The sequence below is a fragment of the Pseudophryne corroboree genome, chromosome 4 (assembly GCF_028390025.1).
Source record: "Pseudophryne corroboree isolate aPseCor3 chromosome 4, aPseCor3.hap2, whole genome shotgun sequence".
Lineage (NCBI taxonomy): Eukaryota > Metazoa > Chordata > Amphibia > Anura > Myobatrachidae > Pseudophryne > Pseudophryne corroboree.
Window position 1 is genome coordinate 535,002,557 of NC_086447.1, and position 14,104 is coordinate 535,016,660.

The 14,104-nt window shown below is 46.5% G+C and overlaps 1 protein-coding gene across 2 annotated transcripts in view; it reads right to left on the reverse strand.

Annotated features, from left to right (window-relative positions):
* Positions 1 to 14,104, reverse strand: part of MED23 (mediator complex subunit 23) — a 226,154-nt gene that overhangs the window by 141,721 nt on the left and 70,329 nt on the right. For both annotated transcript variants that reach the window (XM_063917304.1, XM_063917305.1), the window contains exons 8-9: positions 12,078 to 12,147; positions 11,205 to 11,317 (exon numbers count right to left, since the gene is read on the reverse strand). In XM_063917304.1, coding sequence (XP_063773374.1) covers positions 11,205 to 11,317; positions 12,078 to 12,147 — 183 coding nt within the window. The remainder of the gene's footprint in view (positions 1 to 11,204; positions 11,318 to 12,077; positions 12,148 to 14,104) is intronic.

A 14,104-nucleotide genomic window follows, 5' to 3' on the forward strand; every position in this document is an offset into this window, starting at 1 on the left:
TCTTGGAACAGACAGGGCCCCTGCTGCAGCAGGTCCTGTCTGAGCGGCAGAGGCCATGGGTCCTCTGATATAATTTCTTGAAGTTCTGGGTACCAGGCTCTTCTTGGCCAATCCGGAACCACGAGTATCGTTCTTACTCCTCGCCTTCTTATTATTCTCAGTACCTTTGGTATGAGAGGCAGAGGGGGGAACACATAAACCGACTGGTACACCCACGGTGCAATATCTTTTATAGCTTTTTGTTGAGGCGGGACGCCTTCATGTCCACCTGTGGCCTTTCCCAATGGTGTACAATCCTTTGGAAGACTTCTGGATGAAGTCCCCACTCTCTCGGGTGGAAGTCGTGTCTGCTGAGAAGATCTGCTTCCCAGTTGTCCCCTCCGGGAATGAACACTGCTGACAGTGCTAACACATGATTTTCCGCCCATCGGAGAATCCTTGTGGCTTCTGCCATCACCATCCTGCTTCTTGTGCCGCCCTGTTGGTTTACATTGGCGACTGCCGTGATGTTGTCTGATTGGATCAGGACCGGCCGGTTTTGAAGCAGAGGCCTTGCCTGACACAGGGCATTCTAAATGGCCCTCAGTTCCAGAATATTTATGTAGGGAAGTCACCTGACTTGACCAAAGTCCCTGGAAGCTTCTTCCCTGTGTGACTGCCCCCCAGCCTCAAAGGCTGGCATCCATGGTCACTAGGACCTAGTCCTGTATGTCGAACCTGCGGCCCTCTTGAAGATGGGCACTCTGCAGCCACTACAGTAGAGATACCCTGGTCCTTGGAGACAGGGTTATCAGCCGATGCATCTGAAGATGTGATCCGGACCACTTGTCTAACAGGTCCCCCTGAAAAGTTCTTGCATGGAACCTGCCGAATGGGATTGCTTCGTAGGAAGCTATCATTTTTCCCAGGACTCGCGTGCAATGATGCACCGATAACTGTTTTGGCTTCAGGAGGTCTCTGACTAGAGATGACAGCTCCTTGGCTTTCTCCTCCGGGAGAAACACTTATTTCTGGTCTGTGTCCAGAACCATCCCCAGGAACAGTAGACGTGTCGTAGGAAACAGCTGCGTCTTTGGACTGTTTAGAATCCAACCGTGCTGTTGTAGCACTTTCCAAAATAGTGCTACCCCGACTAGCAACTGCTCCTTGGACCTCGCCCTTATAAGGAGATTGTCCAAGTACGGGATCATTAAAAACTCCCCTTTTTCGAAGGAGTATCATCATTCCGGCCATTACCTTGGTAACACCCTCGGTGCCATGTACAGTCCAAACGGCAGAGTCTGGACTTAGTAATGGTAATCCTGTACCACAAATCTGAGGTACTCCTGGCGAGGATAGTAAATGGGGACATGCAGGTAAGCATCCTTGATGTCCCGGGATACCATGTAATCCCCCTCGTCCAGGCTTGCAATAACCGCCCTGAGTGATTCCATCTTGAACTTGAATTTTTTTATGTGTGTGTTCAAGGATTTTAAATATAAAAAAAGGTCACACCGAACCATGCGGTTTCGGTACCCCAAACCGTGTGGAATAGTAACCCCGTCCTTGTTGAAGTAGGGGCACCTTAAGTATTACCTGCTGGGAATACAGCTTATTAATTGCCTCTAGCACAGCCTCCCTGCCTGAGGGAGTTGTCGGCAAGGCATATTTGAGGAAACGGCGGGGGGAAGACATCTCGAATTCCAGCTTGTACCCCTGAAATACTACTTGAATGAAACAGGGATCCACCTGTGAGCGAGCCCACTGATCGCTGAAATTTTTGAGACGGCCCCCCACCGTACCTGGCTACACCTGTGGAGCCCCCGCGTCATGCTGTGGACTCAGAGGAAGCGAGAGAAGAATTATGATTCTGGGAACAGGCTGACTGGTGCAGCTTTTTCCCTCTTCCCTTGTCTCTGTACAGAAAGGAAGCGCCTTTGACCCGCTTGCTTTTCTGAAGCCGAAAGGACTGTACCTGATAATACAGTGCTTTCTTAGTCTGTGAGGAAAACTGAGGTAAAAATATTTCTTCCCAGCTGTTGCTGCGGATACGAGGTCCCAGAGACCATCCCCAAATAATTCCTCACCTTTATAAGGCAGAATCTCTATGCGCCTTTTAAAGTCAGCATCACCTGTCCAGTGACAGGTCTCTAATACCCTCCTGACAGAATGGACCTTACATTCATTTTGGATGCCAGCTGGCAAAATATCCCTCTGTGCATCCCTCATATATAAGACGACGTCTTTAATATGTTCTCATGTTAGCAAACTAGTATGTTTGACAGGGTCACCGACCACGCTGCAGCAGCACGCTCTGCAGGTTTCAGTCTAGTACCTGAGTGTGTAAATACAGACTTCAGGATAGCCTCCTGCTTTTTATCAACAGGTACCTTCAAAGTGGCCGTTCCTAAAACGGCAGTGCCACCTATTTTGACAACCGTGTGAGCGCCTTATCCACCCTAGGGGATATCTCCCAGCGTAACTTATCCTCTGGCGGGAAAAGGTACGCAATCAGTAACTTTTTAGAAATTACCAGTTTCTTATCAAGGGGAACCCACGCTTTCCACACACTTCATTCATTCATCTGATGGGGGAACAAAACACTGCCTGCTTTTTCTCCCCAAACATAAAAACCCATTTTTAGAGGTTAATGTCAGAAATGTGTAACACATTTTTTATTGCCGGGATCAAGTCACGAATGTTCCTAGTGGATTGTGTATATGTATCAACCTTGTCGACACTGGAGTCAGACTCCGTGTCGACATCTGTGTCTGCCATCTGAATGAGCGGCCGTTTTTGAGCCCCTGATGGCCTTTGAGACGCCTGGGCAGTCGCGGGCTAAGAAGCCGGCTGTCCCACAGCTGTTACGTCATCCACCCTTTTATGTAAGGAGTTGACACTGTCGGTTAATACCTTTCACCTAACCATCCACTCTGGTGTCGGCCCCACAGGGGGTGACATCACATTTATCAGCATCTGCTCCGTCACTATATAAGACTCCTCCTCAACCATGTCGACACAGCTGTACCGACACACCGCACACACACAGGGAATGCTCTGACTGAGGACAGGACCCCACAAAGCCCTTTGGGGAGACAGAGTATGCCAGCACACATTAGAGCGCTATATAATGTGGGGATTAACACTATAACTGAGTGAATTTTCCCCCATAGCTGCTTGTATATACAATATTGCGCCTAAATTTAGTGCCCCCCCCCTCTCTTTTTAACCCTTTGAGCCTGAAAACTACAGGGGAGAGCCTGGGGAGCTTTCTTCCAGCTGCACTGTGAAGAGAAAATGGCGCCAGTGTGTCTGAGGGAGATAGCTCCGCCCCTTTTCCGCGGCCTATTCTCCCGCTTTTTTCTGGATTCTGGCAGGGGTATTTACCACATATATAGCCTCTGGGGCTATATATTGAGGTATTTTTGCCAGCCAAGGTGTTTTTATTGCTGCTCAGGGCGCCCCCCCCAAGCGCCCTGCACCCTCAGTGACCGCAGTGTGAAGTGTGTATGAGGAGCAATGGCGCACAGCTGCAGTGCTGTGCGCTACCTTGGTGAAGACTGAGTCTTCATGCCGCCGATTTTCCGGACCATCTTCTTGCTTCTGGCTCTGTAAGGGGGATGGCGGCGCGGCTCCGGGACCGAACACCAAGGACTGGGCCTGCGGTCGATCCCTCTGGAGCTAATGGTGTCCAGTAGCCTAAGAAGCCCAATCCGGCTGCAAGCAGGCGAGTTCGCTTCTTCTCCCCTTAGTCCCTCGCTGCAGTGAGCCTGTTGCCAGCAGGTCTCACTGAAAATAAAAAACCTAAATCTATACTTTCTTTCTAAGGGCTCAGGAGAGCCCCTAGTGTGCATCCAACCTCGGCCGGGCACAAGATCTAACTGAGGCTTGGAGGAGGGTCATAGTGGGAGGAGCCAGTGCACACCAGGTAGTCATAAATCTTTCTAGAGTGCCCAGCCTCCTTCGGAGCCCGCTATTCCCCATGGTCCTTACGGAGTTCCCAGCATCCACTAGGACGTCAGAGAAATAAACATTCTGCCCAGGCTGCTATATTTATTCAAAACACTACCAGGGGAATGTCCCCATCACCTTTCTCAGATTGCTTCAGTCGATGTGGTAGTTTTATTTGAAGAACTAAGAGAGCCTGTCTGTGGCTGGCGTGCTTAGGTCTCTGTATTTTTGAAAATTATTACCACTCTACTCAATTAAGCCATATAATTTTCATAGCATGGGGCGCCTGGTAGTGGGTTGACAATGAAACTGACTCCGGACAGCCTAAGTCCATGCCATCCTTCCTGTTTGCTCATGTTGGCTCTCTGGAACAGCTTAAATACTCAGTTTGCTCTGGCCCCATACCCATCTCTCTTAAACCCACTTTGGAAACACCCACTGTTCCCACTGGGTTGCAATGGCACATATTGCATCCTTAGATTTCATCTGTTATAGATAAGTTCCTCCATCTCGCTGGTCAATTTGCTCCACAATTCTTTGTGGACATCTGCAAATGGCACAATAAACGATGTACACTAAACCTTCCCTACATTTAGTGTAAAAGCTTTATTCAAACCCAGTGTCACGTAAGCTTCATCAGCCACTCCTGAACGTCATGTATATACAACCAAGGAGATATGAGGACCATATTCCAAGGAAACCTCAGCCTCAATGTTGTGTAAACCTGTGGAGGTCAGTCACTTCACGAGCAAATAAGTTGGTCAGACATATACTGTAAGTAATGCAGCAAATAGCCACAAATGATTGGTGGCAAAAAAATAAGATTTTACTTACCGATAAATCTATTTCTCGTAGTCCGTAGTGGATGCTGGGACTCCGTAAGGACCATGGGGAATAGCGGCTCCGCAGGAGACAGGGCACAAGAATAAAAGCTTTAGGATCAGGTGGTGTGCACTGGCTCCACCCCCTATGACCCTCCTCCAAGCCTAAGTTAGGATACTGTGCCCGGACGAGCGTACATAATAAGGAAGGATATTGAATCCCGGGTAAGACTCATACCAGCCACACCAATCACACCGTACAACTTGTGATCTGAACCCAGTTAACAGTATGATAAAACGAAAAGGAGCCTCTGAAAAGATGGCTCACAACAATAATAACCCGAATTTTTGTAACAATAACTATATACAAGTATTGCAGACAATCCGCACTTGGGATGGGCGCCCAGCATCCACTACGGACTACGAGAAATAGATTTATCGGTAAGTAAAATCTTATTTTCTCTGACGTCCTAGTGGATGCTGGGACTCCGTAAGGACCATGGGGATTATACCAAAGCTCCCAAACGGGCGGGAGAGTGCGGATGACTCTGCAGCACCGAATGAGAGAACTCCAGGTCCTCCTCAGCCAGGGTATCAAATTTGTAGAATTTTTCAAACGTGTTTGCCCCTGACCAAGTAGCTGCTCGGCAAAGTTGTAAAGCCGAGACCCCTCGGGCAGCCGCCCAAGATGAGCCCACTTTCCTTGTGGAATGGGCTTTTACCGATTTTGGCTGTGGCAGGCCCGCCACAGAATGTGCAAGCTGAATTGTACTACAAATCCAACGAGCAATCGTCTGCTTAGAAGCAGGAGCACCCAGCTTGTTGGGTGCATACAGGATAAACAGCGAGTCAGATTTTCTGACTCCAGCCGTCCTGGAAACATATATTTTCAGGGCCCTGACAACGTCAAGCAACTTGGAGTCCTCCAAGTCCCTAGTAGCCGCAGGTACCACAATAGGTTGGTTCATGTGAAATGCAGAAATCACCTTAGGTAGAAATTGAGGACGAGTCCTCAATTCTGCCCTGTCAGAATGAAAAATTAAGTAAGGACTTTTATATGATAAAGCCGCCAATTCTGACACACGCCAGGGCTAACAGCATCGTCACCTTCCATGTGAGATATTTGAAGTCCACAGTGGTGAGTGGTTCAAACCAATGTGACTTTAGAAAACTCAACACAACATTGAGATCCCAAGGTGCCACTGGAGGCACAAAAGGAGGCTGTATATGCAGTACCCCTTTTACAAATGTCTGAACTTCAGGCATTGAAGCCAGTTCTTTCTGGAAGAAAATCGACAGGGCCGAAATTTGAACCTTAATGGACCCTAATTTTAGGCCCATAGATAGTCCTGTTTGCAGGAAATGGAGGAAACGACCCAGTTGAAATTCCTCTGTAGGGGCCTTCTTGGCCTCACACCACGCAACATATTTTCGCCAAATGCGGTGATAATGTTTTGCGGTTACGTCCTTCCTGGCCTTGACCAGGGTAGGGATGACTTCATCTGGAATGCCTTTTTCCCTCAGGATCCGGCGTTCAACCGCCATGCCGTCAAACGCAGCCGCGGTAAGTCTTGGAACAGACAAGGCCCCTGCTGGAGCAGGTCCTTTCTCAGAGGTAGAGGCCACGGTTCGTCCGTGAGCATCTCTTGAAGTTCCGGGTACCAAGTCCTTCTTGGCCAATCCGGAGCCACGAGTATAGTTCTTACTCCTCTCCTTCTTATGATTCTCAGTACCTTTGGTATGAGAGGCAGAGGAGGGAACACATACACTGACTGGTACACCCACGGCGTTACCAGGGCGTCCACCGCTATTGCCTGAGGGTCCCTTGACCTGGCGCAATATCCGTCTAGTTTTTTGTTTAGACGGGACGACATCATGTCCACCATTGGTTCTTCCCAACGGTTTACTATCAGGTGGAAGACTTCTGGGTGAAGTCCCCACTCTCCCGGGTGGAGGTCGTGTCTGCTGAGGAAGTCTGCTTCCCAGTTGTCCACTCCCGGAATGAACACTGCTGACAGTGCTATCACATGATTTTCCGCCCAGCGAAGAATCCTTGCAGCTTCTGCCATTGCCCTCCTGCTTCTCGTGCCGCCCTGTCTGTTTACGTGGGCGACTGACGTGATGTTGTCCGATTGGATCAATACCGCCTGACCCTGAAGCAGGGGTTTCGCTTGACTTAGGGCATTGTAAATGGCCCTTAGTTCCAGAATGTTTATATGAAGAGATGCTTCCATGCTTGACCACAAGCCCTGGAAATTTCTTCCCTGTGTGACTGCTCCCCAGCCTCTCAGGCTTGCATCCGTGGTCACCAGGATCCAATCCTGAATGCCAAATCTGCGGCCCTCTAGTAGATGAGCACTCTGCAGCCACCACAGAAGAGACACCCTTGTCTTTGGCGACAGGGTTATCCGCTGATGCATCTGAAGATGCGATCCGGACCATTTGTCCAGCAGATCCCACTGAAAAGTTCTTGCATGGAATCTTCCGAATGGAATCGCTTCGTAAGAAGCCACCATTTTTCCCAGGACCCTCGTGCACTGATGCACTGACACCTGGCCTGGTTTTAGGAGGTTCCTGACTAGCTCGGATAACTCCCTGGCCTTCTCCTCCGGGAGAAACACCTTTTTCTGGACTGTGTCCAGAATCATTCCTAGGAACAGTAGACGTGTCGTAGGAATCAGCTGCGATTTTGGAATATTTAGGATCCACCCTGAGATAGTGCTACTCCGACTTCTAACTGTTCCCTGGACCTTGCCCTTATCAGGAGATCGTCCAAGTAAGGGATAATTAAGATGCCTTTTCTTCGAAGAAGAATCATCATTTCGGCCATTACCTTGGTAAAGACCCGAGGTGCCGTGGACAACCCAAACGGCAGCGTCTGAAACTGATAATGACAGTTTTGTACTACAAACCTGAGGTACCCTTGGTGAGACGGGTAGATTGGGACGTGGAGATAAGCATCCTTGATGTCCAGAGACACCATATAGTCCCCTTCTTCCAGGTTTGCTATCACCGCTCTGAGTGATTCCATCTTGAATTTGAACCTCTTTATGTAAGTGTTCAAGGATTTCAGATTTAAAATTGGTCTCACCGAGCCGTCCGGCTTCGGTACCACAAACAGCGTGGAATAATACCCCTTTCCCTGTTGTAGGAGGGGTACCTTGATTATCACCTGCTGGGAATACAGCTTGTGAATGGCTTCCAAAACTGCCTCCCTGTCGGAGGGAGACTTTGGTAGAGCAGACTTCAGGAACCGGCGAGGGGGAAACGCCTCGAATTCCAGTTTGTACCCCTGCGATACTACCTGTAGAATCCAGGGGTCCACTTGCGAGTGAGCCCACTGCGCGTTGAAATTCTTGAGACGGGCCCCCACCATGTCTGAGTCTGCTTGTAAAGCCCCAGCGTCATGCTGAAGACTTGGCAGAAGCAGGGGAGGGCTTCTGCTCCTGGGAAGCGGCTGCATGGTGCAGTCTTTTTCCCCTTCCTCTGCCCCGGGGCAGGAAGGAATGGCCTTTAGCTCGCTTGTACTTATGGGAACGAAAGGACTGAGTTTGAAAAGACGGTGTCTTTTTCTGCTGATGTGAAGTGACCTGGGGTAAAAAGGTGGATTTTCCAGCCGTTGCCGTGGCCACCAGGTCCGATAGACCAGCCCCAAATAACTCCTCCCCTTTATACGGCAATACTTCCATATGTCGTTTTGAATCCGCATCGCCTGACCACAGTCGCGTCCATAACGCTCTTCTGGCAGAAATGGACATAGCACTTACTCTTGATGCCAGGGTGCAGATATCCCTCTGTGCATCACGCATATATAGTAATGCATCCTTCAAATCCTATCCTATTCAGGGTATCAATATTTTCAGTCAGGGAATCCGACCACGCGACTCCAGCACTGCACATCCAGGCTGAAGCGATTGCTGGTCGCAGTATAACACCAGTATGTGTGTATATACTTTTAAGAATATTTTCCAGCCTTCTATCTGCTGGTTCCTTGAGGGTGGCCGTATCAGGAGATGGTAACGCTACTTGTTTAGATAAACGTGTGAGCGCCTTATCTACCCTAGGGGGTGTTTCCCAACGCGTCCTAACCTCTGACGGGAAAGGATATAGTGCCAGTAATTTTTTAGAAATTAGCAGTTTTTTGTCGGGGGAAACCCACGCTTTATCACACACCTCATTTATGTCTCCTCACCGTCGACACTAGACTCAGTATCTGTGTCTGGGTCTGTGTCGACCCACTGAGGTAACGGGCGTTTTAGGGCCCCTGACGGTGTCTGAGACGCCTGGACAGGCACTAATTGATTTGCCGGCTGTCTCATGTCATCAACCGTTTTTTTGCAAAGTGCTGACATTATCACTTAATTCTTTAAATACGATCATCCAGTCAGGTGTCGACACCCTAGGGGGTGACATCACTAACCCAGGCAATTGCTCCGCCTCCACATCATTTTCCTCCTCATACATGTCGACACACACGTACCGACACACAGCACACACACCGGGAATGCTCTGATAGAGGACAGGACCCCACAAGCCCTTTGGAGAGACAGAGGGAGAGTCTGCCAGCACACACCAAGCGCTATATATATATATATATATATATATATATATATATATATATATATATATATAGGGATAACCTTATATAAGTGTTATTCCCTTATAGCTGCTGTTTATATAATTTTTAGCTGCCAATAGTGCCCCCCCTTCTCTTTTTTACCCTGATTCTGTAGCAAGTCTGCAGGGGAGAGTCAGGGAGCCGTCCTTCCAGCGGAGCTGTGAGGGAAAATGGCGCTTGTGTGCTGAGGAGATAGGCTCCGCCCCTTCACGACGTCCTTATCTCCCGCTCTTTTCTGTAATAATGGCAGGGGTTAAAATACATCCATATAGCCCAAGAGCTATATGTGATGTATTCTTTTGCCAACCTAAGGTATCATCTGTTATATTGCGTCTCAGGGCGCTCCCCCCCAGCGCCCTGCACCCTCAGTGACCGGAGTGTGAAGTGTGCTGAGAGCAATGGCGCACAGCTGCGGTGCTGTGCGCTACCTTAGTCTGAAGACAGGATCGTCTTCTGCCGCCGATTTCACCGGACCTCTTCGCTCTTCTGGCTCTGTAAGGGGGCCGGCGGCGCGGCTCCGGGACCCATCCAGGCTGAACCTGTGATCGTCCCTCTGGAGCTAATGTCCAGTAGCCTAAGAAACCCGATCCACTCTGCACGCAGGTGAGTCCGTTTCTTCTCCCCTTAGTCCCACGATGCAGTGAGCCTGTTGCCAGCAGGACTCACTGAAAATAAAAAACCTAAAATAAACTTTTATTCTAAGCAGCTCAGGAGAGCCACCTAGCCTGCACCCTTCTCGTTCGGGCACAAAAATCTAACTGAGGCTTGGAGGAGGGTCATAGGGGGAGGAGCCAGTGCACACCACCTGATCCTAAAGCTTTTATTCTTGTGCCCTGTCTCCTGCGGAGCCGCTATTCCCCATGGTCCTTACGGAGTCCCAGCATCCACTAGGACGTCAGAGAAATACACAGTTATAAAAGAACTTTGGTATATGGCATCAGTGGAGTATGTCACTGGTTCCCAAATAGTGTGCTTAGGCACCCGAGGTGCCATGAGACACTCGCAGGGGTGCCTCGAGTTGGTGATCTAGGACCAAAACAAGTTATTTATAGTCAAAGTGATAGGCAAAACCAGTGTCAGTGGCTGCCAATGATAAAATACTAGTTACCAGCCCGTCAAAATGATGGCGCTTCTGGGAGTCAGGGCTGTCATGCTGAGGTGTGTGTGATAAAGTCCGTCCAAATGGAGCAACACTTGAATTGCTCTGTCAAGCGCCATCTAGTGGCCACCAGCACACCACAGAGATGAAGAACAGCTTTAGCCTTTTATTAAATAGGATGTGGCCAGTAAGAACCACAACTATGTCAACTACCACATAACTGAACCTAAGGGTGACTGGTAAGGACAATTTACTTAAATTGTTTTTTTTAATTTATCAATAAGAAACTTTTGGACTAGGGGTGCCTTGAAGAAACACTGATATACTCTAGGGCGCCGTGATTCAAGAAAGTTTAGGAACCATTAGAGTATATTATCATTCTTCTCCGTGACAAGGATGAGGCCTTCCACAAGGATCCTTTCTACCTCTCCGGGAACTATATAATTGCACCAAAGTGCTTCTGGCCCTTAGAATGACACAAAATTACTGTGCTTAGCATATTCATATTATTTTCTCAGTACAAACTGTTGTTAATGCTACCTTTCTTCCCCACTTCTCCCCCCCCCCCCTCCCCCACCATGGTTAGCTCTGTTTTTTTCCGCCATAGTCCTATTTGCTGATGTTTTTTATACTAATTTGTACTACTGTAATACATGTGAAGTTTAAGCACCCTCTACAGATGTGTTTGACTGCAAAAAAGAAAAAAAAAAAAGGTTAAACTTAATTAGTAACTCACCTTGTCATAGGGCAAAAGTCCTATCAGTGGAAAGCGCAAGGTTAAAGGGTCCAGTTTCCAAGAGTTACAGATGGCTCCAGAATTGTTCACCACAGGAAGAAGACTGCAGCGGCCTGTCGGGCACAATAAAGAAAATAAAAAGTTTACAATTCAGACACTAGTTTAGTTACAACGGGCTCTGCAAGTTTACTAAAATATTTCAAGCACACACATTTTCTGAGGATAAACTTGAAAACCTTTGAACATAACATCTGTAACATTTTCATCAATATAAAACTTAAGTCTAAAATGCATCAACTTGTGGCAAATAATTATATCAGCTACCTAATAACATTTATGAAAGAACAAATTCTATTAACTGATGGCAATGGAGACATTAATCCAGAGAGTTTCCCAAACTCCGAGTTTTAAGGATATCAATGCTTGAGTCCAGATGGTTAAATCAAATTGAGGTACTAATTAAGGGGCAGATGTATTAACCTGGAAATGGCATAAGGAAGTGATAAACCAGTGATAAATGCAAGGTGATAGATGCACCAGCCAATCACCTTCTGTTAATTTACATATTGGAGCTGATTGTCTGGTGCATGTATCACCTTGCATTTATCACTGGTTTACCACTTCCTTATGCCTTCTCCAGGTTAATACATCTGCCCCTAAGTCACCTGTTTTTAATGGACATTGGTGCAAAGTCAGCTCTTTTGATTCGTAAAAATGTTATTCCTTTAAGGTGTTCATAATAATTAGGACTGCATTTGTGAATTGTTGATTAGGTGTCCATGTCAACACAATTTTAAGGTTGCATTATAAAGGGTCACAGAGTGGTTAGCTTTATTAACGTTATCATAGACACACATGCATACACCAACTTACCACAGATTGAATTAATTCTTGCTGTGGGTCTGAAACTGTCCACGAAGTCCGACACCAGGTTGCCCAACAACTAAAGATCAGAAAATTATAATTGCGGATAACATTCTTCTAAATATGCCGTGGCAGCCCTTACAGTGGGCAGTTTTACATATGTGTGTTAGGTAGAAGATTGTAGGTAGATAAAATAAAACCTCCCCCTGAATGTAACAGAATACAGCACCACATTTTCCACAAGTCTAAATAATATCACAGCCTGCCTCTGATATACCATCTTCAAAATAGCATCTGTAAGAAATCTAGGCTGCCATGAAGTACCTAGAAAATAATAATTTAATTCTTGGTAATTAAAATTCCTTGGATTTATTTTTCAATACTCAACGGCAGCCCTCACAGTGGGATGTACACAAGCAATAAAATAGGGAAAGCTACGAAGAAACAAGTCACTTTAGATTGTAAGCTCTCACGAGCAGGGCCCTCTTCCCTCAGTTATACCACCATCTCCTTCCCACTACCAACAGCAGCACCAATACTTTGGATCTGACTCTCCCAGTTGCTCATTAGGGTAATATGACTGCTGCTGCAGTAATGTTTGTAAACCTTGTCCTGTTCTGTAAGTCCCTTTTTCTTGTTTTGTGCATATTGTTTCTGTACTTTGTAAGGCTATGAGGACCCCTTGTGGTGCCATATACAGTAGATGAAGGATAATAAAAATAATATCAGTACATGCTGCATAATAATTTAGTTAAGCAGTGGTGCAGCAAACATGTCTGCACAATAGAGTCAGTAGAGACCATATATCCAAATGATATTTGCTACAGAAGTTAATCAAGCTGTCTTGCTAAATTTGGTCTTCGGGACTGAGCCCTCTTTGCACAAGACGTTGCTACCATTTCAGTTGAGTGGACACTTAGGGGCATCTTTACTAGTGCAGATTTTCAGATGTGAAGATGATACCCATAGCAACCAGATTCTGCTTATCATTTATCTAGCACCTTCTAGATGATATTAGCCATAATCTGACTATGGGCAACATCTCAACATCCGAAAACCTGCACTTTAGTATATATACCACTTATTATTTCTGACACTTTATGCCCAACTTGGTAGTAGGATTAAACTCTAAACCTGCAGTTCCCAAGCGGGGTGCCATGGCACCCGAGTCCTAAAGGGCACTTGCAGGTGTGCCACGATTTAGTGGTCCAGGACCAAATCAAATTTTTTATTATAATGAAGTCCACACAGGACGAAACGCGTTCGGTGCTGCCTTGATCTAACCTCAATTATTAAGTTAAGATATTTTACTACTCTCTCTTTTGTATTTTTTGACTTTTTTATTCCTATATATTTTTATGTCCTTTTTACCGTTTTTATGTTCTTTATAACTTTATAAGCGTTTTATTTTACCCCTTGTGCATGTCATTTTAACTGTATCAATTTCCATCTTCAGTACTCGGGTTTGTTTAGTGCTTCACAGTTTAATAAATTCTATACTTTTTACATAACTGCCTAGTTTTGCACTTGATTGGCACCAGCGGTCGCCTTTACTACCTCATCTTTTGTCCACACATGTCTATCTTAGGCACTTATACCAGTGCCTATTTTACTTGAGGTAACAGGCTGACGCCCTAAACTGTAGGGAGTGTCCACTAGGCAGATCTTTCTAGTGATCTTACTGTTTTGGTTCCAGTACTAGTGTTGATATTTTGGATACTGCGCGCGCGCGTGTGTGTGTGTGTGTGTGTGTGTGTGTGTGTGTGTGTGTGTGTGTGTGTGTGTGTGTGTGTGTGTGTGTGTGTGTGTGTGTGTATATATATATATATATATATATATATATATATATATATATATATATATATATATATCAGTATGATTGGAAGCCACCAGCACTAGTTTTGCCTATCGTAAAACGTGAACAAACAGAAGTGCAACCCTGCACACCACCACATAACTGACCCTAAGGAGGACATATAAGTACAATATACTTAATGTAATACTTGTTTTTGAATTTTTCAATAAGAAACCTTTGG